At 56.5% G+C, this 22,523-nt stretch overlaps 1 protein-coding gene across 3 annotated transcripts in view; it reads right to left on the bottom strand.

Moving 5' to 3' along the window:
- POLR3C (RNA polymerase III subunit C) overlaps positions 1-22,131 on the bottom strand; it is a 28,131-nt gene extending 6,000 nt beyond the window's left edge. For 2 of the 3 annotated variants that reach the window (XM_040333936.1, XM_040333938.1), the window contains exons 1-11: positions 22,048-22,131; positions 21,303-21,462; positions 13,708-13,978; positions 12,385-12,567; positions 12,236-12,312; positions 9,640-9,744; positions 8,595-8,687; positions 5,656-5,736; positions 5,495-5,546; positions 5,350-5,410; positions 3,249-3,399 (exon numbers count right to left, since the gene is read on the bottom strand). In XM_040333936.1, the coding sequence (XP_040189870.1) occupies positions 3,249-3,399; positions 5,350-5,410; positions 5,495-5,546; positions 5,656-5,736; positions 8,595-8,687; positions 9,640-9,744; positions 12,236-12,312; positions 12,385-12,567; positions 13,708-13,978; positions 21,303-21,449 (1,221 nt within the window). In that variant the 5' untranslated portion in view covers positions 21,450-21,462; positions 22,048-22,131. The remainder of the gene's footprint in view (positions 1-3,248; positions 3,400-5,349; positions 5,411-5,494; positions 5,547-5,655; positions 5,737-8,594; positions 8,688-9,639; positions 9,745-12,235; positions 12,313-12,384; positions 12,568-13,707; positions 13,979-21,302; positions 21,463-22,047) is intronic. The other variant, XM_040333937.1, reaches the window with a different exon arrangement.
- Positions 22,132-22,523: the final 392 nt, after the last annotated feature.

Here is a 22,523-nt window from a genome sequence, read left to right as displayed (position 1 = left end):
CTCCTCTTACATTGGTGGTCAGTGAGGAGCTCCCATTATAGTGCCACTATGATGTCACAATTGTTCTCCTTTTTTAGGGAGTTTCCCTCTTGCCTCCAGTTTCTTCAGGCTAGGAAGTGAAGGGAAATCTCTCTGAAGGGCTTTAGATATACCATGTTTAGGCAAAGCTATGGTGAGCTCCAGTAACCCCTCCTCTTACATTGGTGGTCAGTGAGGGGCCCAGTAACATCTCCTCTTACATTGGTGGTCAGCGAGGAGCCCCAGTAACATCTCCCCTTACATTGGTTGTCAGTGGAGCCCCAGTACCATCTTCTCTTACATTGGTGGTCAGTGGGGAGCCCCAGTAACATCTCCTCTTACATTGGTGGTCAGTGGGGAGCTCCAGTAACATCTCCTCTTACATTGGAGGTCAGTGAGGAGCCCAAGTAACATCTCCTCTTACATTGGTGGTCAGTGAGGAGCTCCAGTAACATCTCCTCTTACATTGGTGGTCAGTGAGGAGCTCCAGTAACATCTCCTCTTACATTGGTGGTCAGTGGAGCCCCAGTAACATCTCCTCTTACATTGGTGGTCAGTGAGGGGGCCCCAGTAACATCCCCTCTTACATTGGTGGTCAGTGAGGAGCCCCAGTAACATCTCCTCTTAAATTTGGTGATCGGTGAGGAGCTCCCATTATAGTGCCACTATGATGTCACAATTGTTCGCCTTTTTTAGGGAGTTTCCCTCTTGCCTCCAGTTTCTTCAGGCTAGGAAGTGAAGGGACATCTCTCTGAAGGGCTTTAGATATACCATGTTTAGGCAAAGCTATGGTGAGCTCCAGTAACCTCTTCTCTTACATTGGTGGTCAGTGAGTAGCTCCAGTAACATCCCTTGTTATACTGGTGGTCAGTGGGGAGCCCCAGTAACATCTCCTCTTACATTGGTGGTCAGTGAGGAGCCCCAGTAACATCTCCCTTTAAATTGGTTGTCAGTGAGAAGCCCCGGTAACATCTCCTCTTACATTGGTGGTCAGTGGGGAGCCCCAGTAACAACTCCTCTTACATTGGTGGTCAACAGAAAGCACCAGTGGCATCCTCTCCTACATTGGTGGTCAGCGAGGAGCCCCAGTAACATCTCCTCTTAGATTTGGTGGCCAGTGAGGAGCCCCCATTATAGTGCCACTATGATGTCACAATTGTTCTCCTTGTTGGAGAGTTTCCCTCTTGCCTCCAGTTTCTTCAGGCCAGGAAGTGAAGGGAAATCTCTCCAAGGGCTTTAGATATACCATGTTTAGGCAAAGCTATGGTGAGCTCCAGTAACATCTCCTCTTACATTGGTGGTCGAAACGTTAGCTTTTGTTCCAATCTTTTTGCTGCGGCATGTTCATTTTGTGATCGATTTTAATTAAAAGAACATTTTTGGAGTGATGCTGTCCAAGTTTCCTTCGTATCTTTGCATTACTTTGGTGGTCAGTGAGGAGCCCCAGTAACATCTCCTCTTACATTGGAGGTCAGTGGAGCCCCAGTAACATCTCCTCTTACATTGGTGGTCAGTGAGGAGCCCCAGTAACATCTCCTCTTACATTGGAGGTCAGTGGAGCCCCAGTAACATCTCTTCTTACATTGGAGGTCAGTGAGGAACTCCAGTAACATCTCCTCTTAGATTTGGTGACCAGTGAGAAGCCCCCATTATAGTGCCACTATGATGTCACAATTGTTCGCCTCTTGGCTCCAGTTTCTTCAGGCCAGGAAGTGAAGGGAAATCTCTCCAAGGGCTTTAGATATACCATGTTTAGGCAAAACTATGGTGAGCTCCAGCAACATCTCTTCTTACATTGGTGGTCAGTGAGGAGCTCCTGACCTCCTCTTACATTGGAGGTCAGTGAGGGGGCCCAGTAACATCTCCTCTTACATTGGTGGTCAGTGGGGAGCCCCAGTAACATCTCTTCTTATACTGGTGGTCAGCTCCAGTAACATCTCCTTTTACATTGGTGGTCACTGGGGGAGCCCCCAGTAAGATCCCTTGTTATACTGGTGGTCAGTTAGGAGCCCCAGTAACACCCCCCCTTACATTAGTGGTCAGTGGAGCCCCAGTAACATCTCCTCTTAAATTTGGTGGTCGGTGAGGAGCTCCCATTATGATGTCACAATTGTTCTCCTTTTTGGGGAGTTTCCCTCTTGCCTCCAGTTTCTTCAGGCCAGGAAGTGAAGGGAAATCTCTCTGAAGGGCTTTAGATATACCATGTTTAGGCAAAGCTATAGTGAGCTCCAGTAACATCTCCTCTTACAGTGGTGGTCAGTGGAGCCTCAGTAACATCCAATCTTACGTTGATGGTCAGGGAGGAGCCCCAGGAACATCTCCTCTTACATTGGTGGTCAGTGAGGAGCCCCAATAACATCTCTTCTTATACTGGTATTCAGCTCCAGTAACATCTCCTTTTACATTGGTGGTCACTGGGGCGCCCCCAGTAAGATCCCTGGTTATACTGGTGGTCAGTGAGGAGCCCCAGTAACATCTCCTCTTACATTTGTGGTCAGTGAGGAGCTCCAGTGACATCTCCTCTTAAATTTGGTGGTCTGTGAGGAGCTCCCATTATAGTGCCACTATGATGTCACAATTGTTCTCCCCTTTTGGAGAGTTTCCCTCTTGCCTCCAGTTTCTTCAGGCCAGGAAGTGAAGGGAAATGTCTCCAAGGGCTTTAGATATACCATGTTTAGGCAAAGCTATGGTGAGCTCCAGTAACATCTCTTCTTACATTGGTGGTCAGCGAGGAGCCCCAGTAACATCTCCTCTTAGATTTGGTGGTTAGTGAGGATCCCCCATTATAGTGCCACTATGATGTCACAATTGTGGAGCGTTTCCCTCTTGCCTCCAGTTTCTTCAGGCCAAGTAGTGAAGGGAAATCTCTCCAAGGGCTTTAGATATACCATGTTTAGGCAAAGCTATGGTGAGCTCCAGTAACCTCTTCTCTTACATTGGTGGTCAGTGAGTACCTCCAACCAACATGCAAAACCAGGCAGGGAGGCAATTCTACCCATTCTGGTACCTGCTGATCCACCAATTGCATCCATCCCAGCTGATTGTATGTGACGCCATATACAAAGACTTGGGATGGAGGGGAGTGGGACCAGTGTGCCAGGACCGGTGGCCATGTCTCGCTGCAGAGGGTTGACCTGGCAGGGGAGCGAGCGATTTACCAGTCACAAGGCTTTTTCGATCGACCTGTTGCCACCCCCCCTGGGCTACAGAGAGGACAAATAACCACTGACCTGCAGGCTGATGAGGTTGACGGACAGCATCTTGTACAGCATGTCCTTGGCTTCCTTGGCCGGGATCATGGCGAAATCCTCCACCTGTTTCTGCTCCAGGTGCCTCTTCCTCAGCAGGAGACGGAATATCCGGGCACATCGCGAGCCGAACCTCCACAAAAGCAAGCCACAGAGGAAGAGAGACCGTCAAACCAACTGAGCAGGAGGAGGAGGTCACTGAAAACTGTCTACTCTACAGCTAAAGACCAAATAGGGGATTAAAAGCATTAAACATGCTAATGACAGAAATAAAACCTTGGCTTAGATCAGGGGGGGGTTTCAAACCTGGCGTCCCTCCAGCTGTTGCAGAACTACAAGTCCCACGAGGCATTGCAAGGCCGACAGTTACAAGCATGACTCCTCCCCACAGGCAGAGGCATGATGGGACTTGTAGTTCCGCAACAGCTGGAGGGTGGCTAGTTTGAGACCCCCCTGGCTTAGATCGATCCTTACAATACTTTGATCGAATTGAAATACGAACTTTACTTTCTTCTGTTCTCCGAGTCTTTCTCGCCACGTATGTTCAATGTTACAGCGTTTATTTTTTTTTAAACAAATACAAAAAACTATTTTCAAGCTTAAAATTTACCAAACGAGCGTCCAGCCGAATTATCCTGTCTAACAATATGCGTTAATAACAGGGGGGGGGGGGTCTAGTCTGCACACATGTGCAAATACAATGCGTAAGCTGAAGGCCCCATCAAGGCACCCTGTGATCTGTAGTCCCCCCCCCCCTACTCCAAACACACACCTTTCCACTTTCATTACAAAAAAAAAAAAATATTCTTTCCAATGTTTTTTACTGGAATGCGGGCAGATCATGGCTGGCGAGGTAGAAAAGAAAGAAAAAGGAGAAAAAAAAACAAACCACAACAAGGAAGGAGAGACAGAAAGAGAGAGAGAGAGAGAGAGAGAGAGAGAGAGAGAGAGAGAGAGAGAGAGAGAGAGAGAGAGAGAGAGAGAGAGAGAAAAAGGAGAGACGAGAGAGAGACAGAGCGAGAGAGAGAGAGAGAGAGAGAGAAAAGGGAGAGAGAGAGAGAGACAGACAGACACAGAGAGACAGAACGAGAGAGAGAGAGAGAGAGAGAGAGAGAGACAGAACGAGAGAGAGAGAGAGAGAGAACGAGAGAGAGAGAGAGAACGAGATAGAGAGAGAGAACGAGAGAGAGAGAGAGAACGAGAGAGAGAGAACGAGAGAACGAGAGAGAGAAAGAGAGAACGAGAGAGAGAGAGAGAGAGAGAACGAGAGAGAGAACGAGAGAGAGAACGAGAGAGAGAACGAGAGAGAGAACGAGAGAGAGAACGAGAGAGAGAGATAGACAGAACGAGAGACAGAACGAGAGACAGAACGAGACAGAGCGAGAGAGAGACAGAGCGAGAGAGAGACACAGAGCGAGAGAGAGACAGAGCGAGAGAGAGACAGAGCGAGAGAGAGACAGAGCGAGAGAGAGACAGAGCGAGAGAGAGACAGAGCGAGAGAGAGACAGAGCGAGAGAGAGACAGAGCGAGAGAGAGACAGAGCGAGCAACAGAGACAGAGAGAGAGACACACAGACACAGAGCGAGAGAGAGACACAGAGCGAGAGAGAGACACAGAGCGAGAGAGCGAGAGAGAGAGACACAGAGCGAGAGAGCGAGACACAGAGCGACAGAGCGAGAGAGAGAGACACAGAGCGACAGAGCGAGAGAGAGAGACACAGAGCGACAGAGCGAGAGAGAGACACAGAGCGACAGAGAGACACAGAGCGACAGAGAGACACAGAGCGACAGAGAGACACAGAGCGACAGAGAGACACAGAGCGACAGAGAGACACAGAGCGACAGAGAGACACAGAGCGACAGAGAGACACAGAGCGACAGAGAGACACAGAGCGAGAGAGAGACACACAGAGCGACAGAGCGAGACATACACACACACACACACACACACACACACACACACACACAGAGCGTGACAGACAGAGGGAAAAAAAAAAAAAAAGAGTAAAAAAGAGAAAGAAAGAAAAAGAAAAAAAAAGGGTGAAGAGGGAGGCGGGTGTTTTTGTTTCCCTGGTAACGCTCACCTTTCCTGTACAATGGACTCCAGGTTGGCGGTGGCCAGCGTTGCTACAGCTTTGTGTAGATCTTATAGTGGAAAGTTAAGCGGAAAAAAAATACCTAAAACCAATATACAGTATATACACACACACACATACTAAAAAAGGATACTGATGAGGAACATCCCTCCTCCGCTGTCCCCGGACCTCCCAACAAACTCCAACTGTAATGAGAAGCGGAGACAGAATTCAGAATTCTAACACACCGATCTGACGGGACACGCCCCTCTACCTGTGAAGATAAGCCCCACCCCCAGAATGCTCTCTGCTCACCGGGTCGTCTGCCAGCAGTGTCAGGTACTGGTCCAGAACTTGCTTGGAGATATTGTACCCCTGTGGGAAGGATCTGAAGATCTGCAAAGAAAACAGACAACAAAAATGATCTGTCACCCTTAAGGCTGGGACACCTCCCACTGTCACCCTTAAGGCCAGGACACCTCCCACTGTCACCCTTAAGGCCGGGGAGACCTCCCACTGTCACCCTTAAGGCCGGGAGACCTTCCACTGTCACCCTTAAGGCCGGGACACCTCCCGCTGTCGCCCTTAAGGCCGGAAGACCTCCCACTGTCACCCTTAAGGCTGGGACACCTCCCACTGTCACCCTTAAGGCTGGGACACCTCCCACTGTCACGCTTAAGGACGGGAGACCTCCCACTGTCACCCTTAAGGGCGGGACACCTCCCACTGTCACGCTTAAGGACGGGAGACCTCCCACTGTCACCCTTAAGGCCGGGACACCTCCCACTGTCACCCTTAAGGCCGGGACACCTCCCACTGTCACCCTTAAGGCCGGGGACACCTCCCACTGTCACCCTTAAGGCCGGGACACCTCCCACTGTCACCCTTAAGGCCGGGACACCTCACACCGTCACCCTTAAGGTCGGGACACCTCCCACTGTCACCCTTAAGGCCGGGACACCTCCCACTGTCACCCTTAAGGCCGGGGACACCTCCCACTGTCACCCTTAAGGCCGGGGACACCTCCCACTGTCACCCTTAAGGCCGGGGACACCTCCCACTGTCACCCTTAAGGCCGGGGACACCTCCCACTGTCACCCTTAAGGCCGGGGACACCTCCCACTGTCACCCTTAAGGCCGGGGACACCTCCCACTGTCACCCTTAAGGACGGGACACCTCCCACTGTCACCCTTAAGGCCGGGACAACTCCCACTGTCACCCTTAAGGCCGGGGACACCTCCCACTGTCACCCTTAAGGCCGGGGACACCTCCCACTGTCACCCTTAAGGCCGGGGACACCTCCCACTGTCACCCTTAAGGCCGGGGACACCTCCCACTGTCACCCTTAAGGCCGGGACACCTCCCACTGTCACCCTTAAGGCCGGGACACCTCCCACTGTCACCCTTAAGGCTGGGACACCTCCCACTGTCACCCTTAAGGCTGGGACACCTCCCACTGTCACCCTTAAGGCCGGGGACACCTCCCACTGTCACCCTTAAGGCCGGAAGACCTCCCACTGTCACCCTTAAGGCCAGGACACCTCCCACTGTCACCCTTAAGGCCGGAAGACCTCCCACTGTCACCCTTAAGGCCGGGACACCTCCCGCTGTCGCCCTTAAGGCCGGAAGATCTCCCACTGTCACCCTTAAGGCTGGGACACCTCCCACTGTCACCCTTAAGGCCGGGACACCTCCCACTGTCACCCTTAAGGCTGGGACACCTCCCACTGTCACCCTTAAGGCCGGGGACACCTCCCACTGTCACCCTTAAGGCCGGGGACACCTCCCACTGTCACCCTTAAGGCCGGGGACACCTCCCACTGTCACCCTTAAGGCCGGGGACACCTCCCACTGTCACCCTTAAGGCCGGGGACACCTCCCACTGTCACCCTTAAGGCCGGGGACACCTCCCACTGTCACCCTTAAGGCCGGGGACACCTCCCACTGTCACCCTTAAGGCCGGGGACACCTCCCACTGTCACCCTTAAGGCCGGGGACACCTCCCACTGTCACCCTTAAGGTCGGAAGACCTCCCACTGTCAACCTTACTCCAGGGAGACCTCCCACTGCCGCCTCTAAGGCAGGGTGACAACACAGAAGAAGACAGGGACAAGCGTTGTCACCCTGTAACAGGAAGTAGAAGAGGTGAGACAGCGCTGCATGCTTCTCTAAAATCCAGAGCCCCAAGTATTGGGAGCTCCGGCTGAAAGGTCCCCGATAACCTCCATAGCTACACAACAGCTCAGAGAAAAAAATCTGGCACCCCAGTGAGGCTGGGTTCACACTACGGTTTTCCCGTCCGTCAGCCGCATACGATTTCAGTATTGAAAACGTACGGGCCCGGACGGGAAAACGTAGAGATAGACAATGCATTGCAAATCGTATGCACTCGGATGCATCCGGGTGCGTACGATTTGCTGGCAAAACGTTTTTTAAACGTACGCAAAACCGTGTTCAACCACGGTTTTGCGGTCGTTTTTAAAACAGTATGGCAAACGCATACGTTTTCCTTTAACATTAATGTTAATGGAAAACGCACATATGTGCGGTGCCATACGTTCCCGTCCGTTTCAGCCGCATACGGTTTTTCATATAAATCGTATGCGGCTGACGGACGGGAAAACCGTAGTGTGAACCCAGCCTAAGTCAGCATATACAGCCATCCTTTGTTACAAAATAGTGGCAGACAGCTGAATAGAATCCTACGCGTTTCGTCCACTAGGCCGCAACATGTTTTTTAGGTCGGCTGTATTCCACTATTTTGTAATAAAGGATGACCGTATATCCTCCAGAGCTACACAGTCCAGAGAAGAAGCAGGTACCACAGTAAGTCAACACATGCCATCATCCTTTATTACAAAATAATGGCAATGCAGCCAAATACGGCCTTTAGGACGAAACACGTTGTTTTTTTTAGGTCGGCTGTATTCCACCATTTTGTAATAAAGGATGGCTGTATATCCTCCAGAGCTACACAGTCCACAGAAGAAGCCGGCACCCCAGTAAATCAACACATACCATCGTCCTTTATTACAAAATAGTGGCAAGGCGGCCAAAGACGGCCTTCAGGACGAAACGCGTTTTTTTCCCCCAGCTGTATTCCACCGTTTTGTAGTAAAAGACTGTATATTTTGACGTACTGGGGTGCCGGCTTCTTCTGTGGTCTGTAGATCAGGAAGTGCCTGAACACGGAGCACCTATGGCTGTATACAGTCCTAAGCCTATGATCCTGGCGCACTGGGCGGGGCATTACCTCATTGGAGGAGAGCGGCTGGGTGTGAGCGGCGTTGGAGGAGGTGGTCACTTCGCTCATCCTCAGCATGGTCCTCACGATCTCGCTGCTGGTCTGCAATGGAAGAAGAGAAGCTTGTAACGACCACACATGGCACTGCGGTACAATCTGATTGGACAATCTCCTTTAGATCTACCAACAGCTTTGCAGTACGAGACGTTGCCTGATTGGATACACATTGAGGCCCAGATTCTCAAAGACTTACGACGGCGTATCTCCAGATACGCCGTCGTAAGTCCGAATGGCCGCCGTCGTATCTACGCGCCTGATTCATAGAATCAATTACGCATAAATTCTGCCAAGATACGAGCGGCGTAAGTCTCCTACGCCGTCGTATCTTGGGGTGCAGGTTTACGCTGGCCGCTAGGTGGCGCTTCCGTTGATTTCAGCGTTGAATATGTAAATGATCAGATACGCCGATTCACGAACGTACGTACGCCCGTCGCAATTAGTTACGCCGTTTACGTAAGACATACGCCGGCGTAAAGTTAAAGCTGCTCTCTAGGTTAGCGCAGCCCATGCAAGGTATGGACGTCGGAACAAGCGTATCTTTTTACGTCGTTTACGTAAGTCGTACGCGAATAGGGCTGTGCGTAAGTTACGTTCACGTCGTAGGCATTGAGCCGGCGTATCTAAGGCATTCTATCCGACGCATGCGCACTGGGATACGTCCACGGACGGCGCATGCGCCGTTCGTTCGAAGCGTCATTTACGTGGGGTCAAGATTAATTTACATAAGACACGCCCACCTCTTCATCGTTTGAATTACGCGCGCTTACGCCGGCACATTTACGCTACGCTGCCGTAACTTAGGACGCAAGTGCTTTGTGAATACTGCACTTGCCTCTCTAAGTTGCGGCGGCGTAGCGTAAATACGATACGCTACGCCCGCTCGATGCAACGCCGCCCTACGTGAATCTGGGCCTGAATGTCTTGCATCTCATATTGCATAGTTTTGGGTCAATGTAAAGACGATCGGTGTGGTCAGCTTATAGGGAGATTGTACCTGATCCATCTTATTGGAGACGGCGCTGATAATCGCCTGGTCCCGGAAGTGCTGGTGGAAGCGCTCGGTGTTTATCTGCCAGTAAATCCCGTCATCCTGGCTGGTCTGCAAGAAGAGGACAGGGAGTCACGCCACGGCCTCGTTAACATTCGGCTTTCATTACATTACCTTATTCTACACTGTGCTTCTCTATGCAATGCAGGCAGATCATGGCTGGTGGGAGGGGCTGTACATAGCTTCCCTGATAACATCACAGTACCCGGCCTCAGTACTCCTCCCAAGAGCCCTCAGTCCTGATGTAAGCAGTGGGAGGAGTTTATATAAAAATCTCTTAATGGGTGGGTGTCAGTCTGGAGGAGTGGGCGTTCCTAGGCAGGCTGTATAGGCAACTCCCACATGTGATGCTGAGCCTTCATGATTGAAAGAACTGAAATCCAGTGAATGAAAGGGGCGGGGTTAGGTACAGTCAGTCTGTGGAACTGAGTCTGGGGCACGAGTCCCTTATGCCCCCCCAGCTCTGATGAAAGGGGCAGGCCAGGGACAGTCAATATGGGGCACATTCCCCTTCAAACCCCCCCCATTCCAGCTCTGAAAAAAGGGGCGGGGTCAAAGACAGGCAATCTGTGGCCCTGAATCTAGAGCACATGCCCCTTTACATTCCAGCTCTGATGAAAGGGGCGGTGCCAGGGGGATCTGGCACCGCCCCTGAGGGAATCTGGGGCACCTTCCCCTCATGCTCCCCCTTCCCACAGCTCTGATAAATGGGGCTGGGCCAGGAATAGTCAGCCTGTGGCACTCCCATCCCTAATGAAAGGGGTGGTGCCAGTCAATCTGGGGCACGTGCCCCTCATTCTCCCCCTTCTTACAGCTCTGATGAAAGGGGCAGGGCCAGGAATAGTCAGCCTGTGGCACTGGGTCTGGGGCACATGCCCCTTCTGCCCCTCCCATCCCAGCTCTGATGAAAGGAGTGGTGCTAGGGGGACAGTCAATATGGGGCACATGCCCCCCCCCCTTTGTACCACCTCTGATGAAAGGGGCGGGCCAGGGACAGACAGGCTGTGGCCCCAAATCTGGAGCACATTCCCCTTCTGCCCCCTCCCATCCCTAATTAAAGTGGCAGTGCTAAGGGGACAGTCAATCTAAAGGCACATGCCCCTTATTATCCCCCTTGTCACAGCTCTGATGAAAGGGGCGGGCCAGGGTCAACCTGTGGTACTGAGTCTGGGGCACGAGTTCCTCTTGCCCCCCCCTTATACCAGCTTTGATGAAAGGGGTGGGGCCAGGGTCAATATGGGGCACATTCCCCTTCTGACCCGCCCATCCCAGCTCTGATGAAAGGGGCGGCTCAAGGGACAGTCAGGCTGTGGCCCTGAATCTGGAGCACATGCCCCTTCTGCCCCCTCCCATCCCAGCTCTAATGAAAGGGGCGGTGCCAGGGGGACAGTCAATCTGGAGCATGTGGCCCTCATGCGCCCCCTTCTTACAGCTCTGATGAAAGGGGCAGGGCCAGGAATAGTCAGCCTGTGGCACATGTCCCTTCTGCCCCTCCCATCCTAGCTCTGATGAAAGGGGCGGGGTCAGGCTGTGGCTCTGAATCTGGAGCAAATGCGCCTTCTGCCCCCTCCCATTCCAGCTCTCATGAAAGGGGCGGTGCCCGGGGGACAGCTAATCTGGGGCATGTGCCCCTCATACCCCCTCCCCCTTGTCACAGCTCTGATGAAAAGGGTGAGGCCAGGTATAGTCAGCCTGTGGCACTGGGTCTGGGGCACATGACCCTTCTGTCCCTCCCATCCCAGCTCTGATGAAAGGGGCCGTGCTAGGGGGACAGTCAATCTGGGGCACTTTCCCCTCATGCTCCCTCCTTGTACCATCTCTGATGAAAGTGGCGGGCCAGGGACAGTCAGTCTGGGGCGGGCCCCTTCTGCCCGTCTCATCCTAGCTCTATTGAAAGGGGCAGGGCCAGGGAAAGTCAGCCTGTGGCACCGAGTCTGGGGCACATGCCCCTTCTGTCCCCTCTCCCATCCCAGCTCTGATGAAAGGGATGGGGACAGGGAAAGTCAGTGTGTGGCACAGAGTCTGGGGCACGTGCCCCTTCTGCTGCCCATCCCCCCTCCCTTGTCGCAGCTCTGATGAAGGGGGTGGGGCCAAAGACACTGAGTCTGTGGCACATGTCCCTTCTGCCCCCCCCCCCCCCACCCCCATCCCAGCTCTAATGAAAGGGGTGGCCCATGGACAGTCAGTCTGTGGCACCGAGTCTGGGGCACGTGCCCCTCCTGCCCCCTCTCCCATCCCATCTCTGATTAGAGAGGTGGGGTCAGGGACAAACAGGCTGCTAAGGAAAGGGGCTGGAGGACAGGAAATGAGGCGGGCTCTGACGTGCTGCAGCTTCTAACGCACATTGTGAGAAGCTCGCAGCGTGCGGTGAAAATCAGAGGGAGACATTTCAGTTCAGGAGAGGAGCGGGTACACCTGGGAGGTCAGAGGTCAGGTATAATAAAAGAGCCAATACGAATTAACGATCGATATAAAAAAAAAATTGCGTTCAATCAATTGTGACAGACTGCGTTGTGACCCGTGGAGGAGGCAAGTCACTCACGTCCGGCTCTTTCTTCGGTCTCTTGCTCTGGCTGGCACCTTCGTCCTCATCGGAGGATCTCCGCCGCTTCCCCCGACCTGCAGGAACCAATCAGAGTCCATTATACTCAGATAAGAGGAACGCCAAGGATTGATCAGAGCTTGTCTTACCGACCAGGACGACCCGGGGGACGCAGAACATCTCCTTCTCATTCATCACAAGGGAAGGGATGGGCGGCCGGCGGCCTTCTGTGCCTTCTTTCTCCTCGACCACCGGGCAGCGCTGTACAAAGTGTGTGTCTGCCAGCTGGGTGAAGGTGGTCGAGACGTCGCTGTACTCCATACTCTTCCCATCTGCAGGACAAGGGGACATATTGTATATGAGAAGGCAGCCTATCCAATCACTAGAGAGCATGAGAAGGCAGCCTATCCAATCACTAGAGAGCATGAGAAGGCAGCCTATCCAATCACTAGAGAGCATGAGAATGCAGCCTATCCAATCACTAGAGAGCATAAGAATGCAGCTTATCCAATCACTAGAGAGCATAAGAATGCAGCCTATCCAATCACTAGAGAGCGGTGACATCACTGAGAATGCAGCCTATCCAATCACTAGAGAGCATGAGAATGCAGCCTATCCAATCACTAGAGAGCGGTGACATCACTGAGAATGCAGCCTATCCAATCACTAGAGAGCGATGAGAATGCAGCCTATCCAATCACTAGAGAGCGGTGAGAATGCAGCCTATCCAATCACTAGAGAGCGGTGAGAATGCAGCCTATCCAATCACTAGAGAGCGGTGAGAATGCAGCCTATCCAATCACTAGAGAGCGGTGAGAATGCAGCCTATCCAATCACTAGAGAGCGGTGAGAAGGCAGCCTATCCAATCACTAGAGAGCGGTGAGAATGCAGTCTATCCAATCACTAGAGAGCATGAGAATGCAGCCTATCCAATCACTAGAGAGCATAAGAATGCAGCCTATCCAATCATTAGAGAGCGGTGACATCACTGAGAATTTTGCCTATCCAATCACTAGAGAGCGGTGAGAATGCAGCCTATCCAATCACTAGAGAGTGGTGAGAATGCAGCCTATCCAATCACTAGAGAGCGGTGAGAATGCAGCCTATCCAATCACTAGAGAGCGGTGAGAATGCAGCCTATCCAATCACTAGAGAGCATAAGAATGCAGCCTATCCAATCACTAGAGAGCGGTGACATCACTGAGAATGCAGCCTATCCAATCACTAGAGAGCGGTGACATCACTGAGAGAGCAGCCTATCCAATCACTAGAGAGCGGTGACATCACTGAGAGAGCAGCCTATCCAATCACTAGAGAGCGGTGACATCACTGAGAATGCAGCCTATCCAATCACTATAGAGAGGTGACATCACTGAGAATGCAGCCTATCCAATCACTAGAGAGCGGTGACATCACTGAGAATGCAGCCTATCCAATCACTAGAGAGCGATGACATCACGACTTTTCCCACCATTTTTATCTTTACCCTCCATAGTCTCGGTCAGGCGGTCGGCGACTTTCTTCACCACGGCGGTGAGGGTCATCTTGCCGTTCAGCAGCAGCTCCTCCACGATCAGCTCTCCGGTGTCACCGTACAAAGTCTTCGCCGTGTATATATAGCGAGGAGAGCGCAGCATGCGCAGGCAGGACTCACACTGCGCCGCGTACTCCACAAATCCACGCTTGTGCATCTGATAGGTCACCAGATTGTGCTGGATGAGGACACACAGCGCTTTCTTCACCTGAGGGGGACATTAGAGTGTAAGCTCCTCTGGTGGGGAGGAGGATTGGTATACCAGATCCAGGGGGGTGTCGGGGGGTCAGTATACCTGATCCAGGGGGGTGTCGGTATACCTGATCCAAGGGGGGGGTGTCGGTATACCTGATCCAGGGGGGGGGGGGGTCAGTATACCTGATCCAAGGGGGGGGTGTCGGTATACCTGATCCAGGGGGGGGGGTCAGTATACCTGATCCAGGTGGGTGTCGGGGGAGGGTCAGTATACCTGATCCAGGTGGGTGTCGGGGGGGGGGGGGGGTCAGTATACCTGATCCAGGTGGGTGTCGGGGGGGGGGGGGGGTCAGTATACCTGATCCAGGTGGGTGTCGGGGGGGGGGGGGGGGTTAGTATACCTGATCCAGGGGGTGTCGGGGGGGGGTCAGTATACCTGATCCAGGGGGGTGTCGGGGGGTCAGTATACCTGATCCAGAGGGGTGTCGGGGGGATGAGTATACCTGATCCAGGGGGGTGTCGGGGGGGGTCAGTATACCTGATGCAGGGGGGTGTCGGGGGGGGGGGGGGGGTCAGTATACCTGATCCAGGGGGGTGTCGGGGGGGGTGAGTATACCTGATCCAGGGGGGTGTCGGGGGGGGGGGGTGAGTATACCTGATTCAGGGGGGTGTCGGGGGGGGGGGGGGGTGTGTCAGTATACCTGATCCAGGGGGGTGTCGGGGGGTCAGTATACCTGATCCAGGGGGGTGTCGGGGGGTCAGTATACCTGATCCAGGGGGGTGTCGGGGGGTCAGTATACCTGATCCAGGGGGGTGTCGGGGGGGGTCAGTATACCTGATCCAGGGGGGTGTCGGGGGGGGGTGGGGTCAGTATACCTGATCCAGGGGGGTGTCGGGGGGATGAGTATACCTGATCCAGGGGGGTGTCGGGGGGGGGGGGGTCAGTATACCTGATCCAGGGGGGTGTCGGGGGGGTGAGTATACCTGATCCAGGGGGGGTGTCGGGGTGGGGGTGAGTATACCTGATCCAGGGGGGTGTCGGGGGGGTGAGTATACCTGATCCAGGGGGGTGTCGGGGGGGGGAGTATACCTGATCCAGGGGGGTGTCGGGGGGGGGGGGGGTCAGTATACCTGATCCAGGGGGGTGTCGGGGGGGTGAGTATACCTGATCCAGGGGGGTGTCGGGGGGGTGTCAGTATACCTGATCCAGGGGGGTGTCGGGGGGGGGGGGGTGAGTATACCTGATCCAGGGGGGGGGGCGAGTATACCTGATCCAGGGGGGTGTCGGGGGGGTTAGTATACCTGATCCAGGGGGGTGTCGGGGGGGGGGTGAGTATACCTGATCCAGGGGGGGGGGGTGAGTATACCTGATCCAGGGGGGTGTCGGGGGGTGAGTATACCTGATCCAGGGGGGTGTCGGGGGGGTTAGTATACCTGATCCAGGGGGGTGTTGGGGGGGGTGAGTATACCTGATCCAGGGGGGTGTCGGGGGGGTGAGTATACCTGATCCAGGGGGGTGTCGGGGGGGTCAGTATACCTGATCCAGGGGGGTGTCGGGGGGGTCAGTATACCTGATCCAGGGGGGTCAGTATACCTGATCCAGGGGGGTGTCGGGGGGGTCAGTATACCTGATCCAGGGGGGTGTCGGGGGGTCAGTATACCTGATCCAGGGGGGTGTCGGGGGGTCAGTATACCTGATCCAGGGGGGTGAGTATACCTGATCCAGGGGGGTGTCGGGGGGGTGAGTATACCTGATCCAGGGGGGTGTCGGGGGGGTTAGTATACCTGATCCAAGGGGGTGTCGGGGGGGGGGAGTACACCTGATCCAGGGGGGTGTCGGGGTGGGGGTGAGTATACCTGATCCAGGGGGGTGTCGGGGGGATGAGTATACCTGATCCAGGGGGGTGTCGGGGGGATGAGTATACCTGATCCAGGGGGGGGGGGGGGTCGGTATACCTGATCCAGGGGGGTGTCGGGGGGGGTGAGTATACCTGATCCAGGGGGGTGTCGGGGGGGTGTCAGTATACCTGATCCAGGGGGGTGTCGGGGGGGTCAGTATACCTGATCCGGGGGGGGGGGGAGTATACCTGATCCAGGGGGGTGTCGGGGGGTCAGTATACCTGATCCAGGGGGGTGGGGGTGAGTATACCTGATCCAGGGGGGTGTCGGGGGGATGAGTATACCTGATCCAGGGGGGTGTCGGGGGGATGAGTATACCTGATCCAGGGGGGGGGGGGGGTCGGTATACCTGATCCAGGGGGGTGTCGGGGGGGTGAGTATACCTGATCCAGGGGGGTGTCGGGGGGGTTAGTATACCTGATCCAAGGGGGTGTCGGGGGGATGAGTATACCTGATCCAGGGGGGTGTCGGGGGGATGAGTATACCTGATCCAGGGGGGGGGGGGGTCGGTATACCTGATCCAGGGGGGTGTCGGGGGGGGTGAGTATACCTGATCCAGGGGGGTGTCGGGGGGGGGCAGTATACCTGATCCAGGGGGGTGTCGGGGGGGTCAGTATACCTGATCCGGGGGGGGGGGGTGAGTATACCTGATCCAGGGGGGTGTCGGGGGGTGAGTATACCTGATCCAGGGGGGTGTCGGGGTGGGGGTGAGTATACCTGATCCAGGGGGGTGTCGGGGGGATGAGTATACCTGATCCAGGGGGGTGTCGGGGGGATGAGTATACCTGATCCAGGGGGGGGGGGGGGGTCGGTATACCTGATCCAGGGGGGTGTCGGGGGGGGGTGAGTATACCTGATCCAGGGGGGTGTCGGGGGGGGTCAGTATACCTGATCCAGGGGGGTGTCGGGGGGGGGTCAGTATACCTGATCCAGGGGGGTGTCGGGGGGGTCAGTATACCTGATCCGGGGGGGGGGTGAGTATACCTGATCCAGGGGGGTGTCGGGGGGTGAGTATACCTGATCCAGGGGGGGTGTCGGGGTGGGGGTGAGTATACCTGATCCAGGGGGGTGTCGGGGGGATGAGTATACCTGATCCAGGGGGGTGTCGGGGGGATGAGTATACCTGATCCAGGGGGGGGGGGTCGGTATACCTGATCCAGGGGGGTGTCGGGGGGGGTGAGTATACCTGATCCAGGGGGGTGTCGGGGGGGGTCAGTATACCTGATCCAGGGGGGTGTCGGGGGGGGGCAGTATACCTGATCCAGGGGGGTGTCGGGGGGGGTCAGTATACCTGATCCAGGGGGCAGTATACCTGATCCAGGGGGGTGTCGGGGGGGTCAGTATACCTGATCCAGGGGGGTGTCGGGGTCAGTATACCTGATCCAGGGGGGTGTCGGGGTCAGTATACCTGATCCAGGGGGGTGTCGGGGTCAGTATACCTGATCCAGGGGGGTGTCGGGGGGTCAGTATACCTGATCCAGGGGGGTGTCGGGGGGGTATACCTGATCCAGGGGGGTGTCGGGGTGTCAGTATACCTGATCCAGGGGGGTGTCGGGGGGGGGTGAGTATACCTGATCCAGGGGGGTGTCGGGGTGTCAGTATACCTGATCCAGGGGGGTGTCGGGGGGGGGGGGAGTATACCTGATCCAGGGGGTGTCGGGGGGTGAGTATACCTGATCCAGGGGGGTGTCGGGGGGGGGTGAGTATACCTGATCCAGGGGGGTGTCGGGGGGGATGAGTATACCTGATCCAGGGGGGTGTCGGGGGGGGTGAGTATACCTGATCCAGGGGGGTGTCGGGGGGGGGTGATTATACCTGATCCAGGGGGGTGTCGGGGGGGGTGAGTATACCTGATCCAGGGGGGTGAGTATACCTGATCCAGGGGGGTGTCGGGGGGTCAGTATACCTGATCCAGGGGGGTGTCGGGGGGTCAGTATACCTGATCCAGGGGGGTGTCGGGGGGTCAGTATACCTGATCCAGGGGGGTGTCGGGGGGTCAGTATACCTGATCCAGGGGGGTGTCGGGGGGTCAGTATACCTGATCCAGGGGAGTGTCGGGGGGTCAGTATACCTGATCCAGGGGGGTGTCGGGGGGTCAGTATACCTGATCCAGGGGGGTGTCGGGGGGGGTGAGTATACCTGATCCAGGGGGGTGTCGGGGGGGGTGAGTATACCTGATCCAGGGGGGTGTCGGGGTGTCAGTATACCTGATCCAGGGGGGTGTCGGGGGGGGGGGGTGAGTACACCTGATCCAGGGGGGTGTCGGGGGGATGAGTATACCTGATCCAGGGGGGTGTCGGGGGGATGAGTATACCTGATCCAGGGGGGGGTCGGTATACCTGATCCAGGGGGGTGTCGGGGGGGGTCAGTATACCTGATCCAGGGGGGTGTCGGGGGGGGTCAGTATACCTGATCCAGGGGGGTGTCGGGGGGGTCAGTATACCTGATCCGGGGGGGGGGGTGAGTATACCTGATCCAGGGGGGTGTCGGGGGGGGTGAGTATACCTGATCCAGGGGGGTGTCGGGGGGATGAGTATACCTGATCCAGGGGGGTGTCGGGGGGTCAGTATACCTGATCCAGGGGGGTGTCGGGGGGTGAGTATACCTGATCCAGGGGGGGGGGGGTCGGTATACCTGATCCAGGGGGGTGTCGGGGGGGTGAGTATACCTGATCCAGGGGGGTGTCGGGGGGTCAGTATACCTGATCCAGGGGGGTGTCGGGGGGGGTCAGTATACCTGATCCAGGGGGGTGTCGGGGGGGGGGTGAGTATACCTGATCCAGGGGGCAGTATACCTGATCCAGGGGGGTGTCGGGGGGGTCAGTATACCTGATCCAGGGGGGTGTCGGGGGGTGAGTATACCTGATCCAGGGGGGTGTCGGGGGGTGTCAGTATACCTGATCCAGGGGGGTGTCGGGGGGGGGTCAGTATACCTGATCCAGGGGGGTGTTGGGGGGTCAGTATACCTGATCCAGGGGGGTGTCGGGGGGGTCAGTATACCTGATCCAGGGGGGTGTCGGGGGGTGAGTATACCTGATCCAGGGGGGTGTCGGGGGGGGGGGGTCAGTATACCTGATCCAGGGGGGTGTCGGGGGGTCAGTATACCTGATCCAGGGGGGTGTCGGGGGGGTCGGTATACCTGATCCAGGGGGGTGTCGGGGGGTGTCAGTATACCTGATCCAGGGGGGTGTCAGGGGGGTGAGTATACCTGATCCAGGGGGGTGTCGGGGGGTCAGTATACCTGATCCAGGGGGGTGTCGGGGGGGTCGGTATACCTGATCCAGGGGGGTGTCGGGGGGTGTCAGTATACCTGATCCAGGGGGGTGTCGGGGGGGGTCAGTATACCTGATCCAGGGGGGTGTCAGGGGGGTGAGTATACCTGATCCAGGGGGGTGTCGGGGGGGTCAGTATACCTGATCCAGGGGGGTGTCGGGGGGGGTCAGTATACCTGATCCAGGGGGGTGTCGGGGGGGGTCAGTATACCTGATCCAGGGGGGTGTCGGGGGGGGGTCAGTATACCTGATCCAGGGGGGTGTCGGGGGGTGTCAGTATACCTGATCCAGGGGGGTGTCGGGGGGTGTCAGTATACCTGATCCAGGGGGGTGTCGGGGGGGGTCAGTATACCTGATCCAGGGGGGTGTCGGGGGGGTCAGTATACCTGATCCAGGGGGGTGTCGGGGGGGTCAGTATACCTGATCCAGGGGGGTGTCGGGGGGGTCAGTATACCTGATCCAGGGGGGTGTCGGGGGTCAGTATACCTGATCCAGGGGGGTGTCGGGGGTCAGTATACCTGATCCAGGGGGGTGTCGGGGGGGGATGAGTATACCTGATCCAGGGGGGTGTCGGGGGATGAGTATACCTGATCCAGGGGGGTGTCGGGGGGGTGAGTATACCTGATCCAGGGGGGTGTCGGGGGGGTCAGTATACCTGATCCAGGGGGGTGTCGGGGGGGGGGGAGTATACCTGATCCAGGGGGGTGTCGGGGGGGGGGGCAGTATACCTGATCCAGGGGGGTGTCGGGGGGGGGTCAGTATACCTGATCCAGGGGGGGGGCGGGGGGGGGTCAGTATACCTGATCCAGGGGGGTGTCGGGGGGGTGAGTATACCTGATCCAGGGGGGTGTCGGGGGTCAGTATACCTGATCCAGGGGGGTGTCGGGGGGGGGGGGGGTCAGTATACCTGATCCAGGGGGGTGTCGGGGGATGAGTATACCTGATCCAGGGGGGTGTCGGGGGGGTGAGTATACCTGATCCAGGGGGGTGTCGGGGGGTGTCAGTATACCTGATCCAGGGGGGTGTCGGGGGGGTCAGTATACCTGATCCAGGGGGGTGTCGGGGGTCAGTATACCTGATCCAGGGGGGTGTCGGGGGGGGATGAGTATACCTGATCCAGGGGGGTGTCGGGGGATGAGTATACCTGATCCAGGGGGGTGTCGGGGGGGTGAGTATACCTGATCCAGGGGGGTGTCGGGGGGGTCAGTATACCTGATCCAGGGGGGTGTCGGGGGGGGGTCAGTATACCTGATCCAGGGGGGTGTCGGGGGGGGGTCAGTATACCTGATCCAGGGGGGTGTCGGGGGGGGGTCAGTATACCTGATCCAGGGGGGTGTCGGGGGGGGGGCAGTATACCTGATCCAGGGGGGTGTCGGGGGGGGGAGTATACCTGATCCAGGGGGGTGTCGGGGGTCAGTATACCTGATCCAGGGGGGTGTCGGGGGGGGGGGGGGTCAGTATACCTGATCCAGGGGGGTGTCGGGGGATGAGTATACCTGATCCAGGGGGGTGTCGGGGGGGTGAGTATACCTGATCCAGGGGGGTGTCGGGGGGTGTCAGTATACCTGATCCAGGGGGGTGTCAGGGGGGTCAGTATACCTGATCCAGGGGGGTGTCGGGGGGGGGATGAGTATACCTGATCCAGGGGGGGTGTCGGGGGGGGGGGTGAGTATACCTGATCCAGGGGGGTCAGTATACCTGATCCAGGGGGGTGTCAGTATACCTGATCCAGGGGGGTGTCAGGGGGGTCAGTATACCTGATCCAGGGGGGTGTCGGGGGGGGATGAGTATACCTGATCCAGGGGGGGTGTCGGGGGGGGGGATGAGTATACCTGATCCAGGGGGGTCAGTATACCTGATCCAGGGGGGTGTCGGGGGGTGTCAGTATACCTGATCCAGGGGGGTGTCGGGGGGGGTCAGTATACCTGATCCAGGGGGGTGTCAGGGGGGTGAGTATACCTGATCCAGGGGGGTGTCGGGGTGGGGGTGAGTATACCTGATCCAGGGGGTTGTCGGGGGGGTGAGTATACCTGATCCAGGGGGGTGTCGGGGGGTCAGTATACCTGATCCAGGGGGGTGTCGGGGGGGGTGAGTATACCTGATCCAGGGGGGTGTCGGGGGGGGGTCAGTATACCTGATCCAGGGGGGTGTCGGGGGGTCAGTATACCTGATCCAGGGGGGTGTCGGTATCCTTAGCGATGACTCTCAGCGGTTGGCAGCCGGTATGGATCAGGAAGGTTCCCACGCGGGAGACGATCTCCCCGAAGTGTTCCTGCAGGAGAAGGGAGATGAGCTGCAACTCGGCCTGTGTCATGGCTGCCGGGAGTCTAGGAAAGAACATGAGGACTATGAAGGAATGCAGTCACAGAGGGGGGGGGGCTGTACAATAATGTATGGAGAGGAAGGCATTCACCATGGGAACGTGTTCCATGCACCCTGTTCATTCTGTGTCCTTTTCTATTAAGGAACAGATTAGCAAATGTCCCTACAATTCTCCCTAGGAGGGAGGGGGGGTCGTATACCTGATCAGGGGGGGGGGTCGTATACCTGATCGGGGGGGGGGTCGGTATACCTGATCGGGGGCTTCCCATCGCTTCCTGTCCTGATGACACCCTTTTGGGGGAGAAGAGAGGTTGTCACCAAGACAATAAGTCACACCCTCCCTCCCCCCACTATAATAAAAAGGTGTTATTGTTTTAAAGAGATTTGCCATAACTTCCTGTCCAGACAGGAAGTGATGAGAAGTCTCCCCAATGGGGACACAGATGGAAATATCCCCTCCTCCGCCCAAAGGGAAATGTTTTGCGGCTTTATCTCCCTCTATTCTCTGTACAGACAGATAAGGGGGTCCCCCTGACCTCCCCCCCGCTGCTTCTGACAGGAACTGCTGGGATTTGTTGTCCTCCACTCACCTGAGCCAGCGGCATGTGTCTCTGTTATTCTTGTTAATAAAGTTTACTGAAGCATCTCGCTGGTGATTTTCGTGGCTAGAGCGGCGCTGCGCTCTCGTTAGTGTTGGGAGGACCGTGCCGTTTCGCTGGTCTTTTTGGGGGGACAGAGAGCGCGTATCGTGGGAGGCGCTCTATCTCGGGATCTCGCTGGTGTTGGCGGAGTGACATCACTCGTTGGTCTCGGGCTGGCTAGAGCGGCGCTGTGAAGGTGGGCGATCTATCCTGTGTCTCGGTGGTGTTGGCGGAGTGAGGTGACGGGGAGAAGAAATGGCGGAGGCGGCGGCGGTGTCTCAGCATCGCTTCTTCTGTCATCACTGTAAGGGGGAGGTCAGCCCCAAACTGCCGGTGAGTGATGAGCTACTGGGGGGGATGGGGACACCGGGACACCGGGGGGGGGGCCCTTCCTGTCTGACTGACAAGTCCCCCGGTACTGTGTG

This window comes from Rana temporaria, chromosome 13 (genome assembly GCF_905171775.1).
Source record: "Rana temporaria chromosome 13, aRanTem1.1, whole genome shotgun sequence".
Classification (NCBI taxonomy): domain Eukaryota; kingdom Metazoa; phylum Chordata; class Amphibia; order Anura; family Ranidae; genus Rana; species Rana temporaria.
The sequence above is the reverse complement of the archived record's forward strand: the minus strand, read 5'-3'. Positions and strand labels throughout refer to the sequence as shown.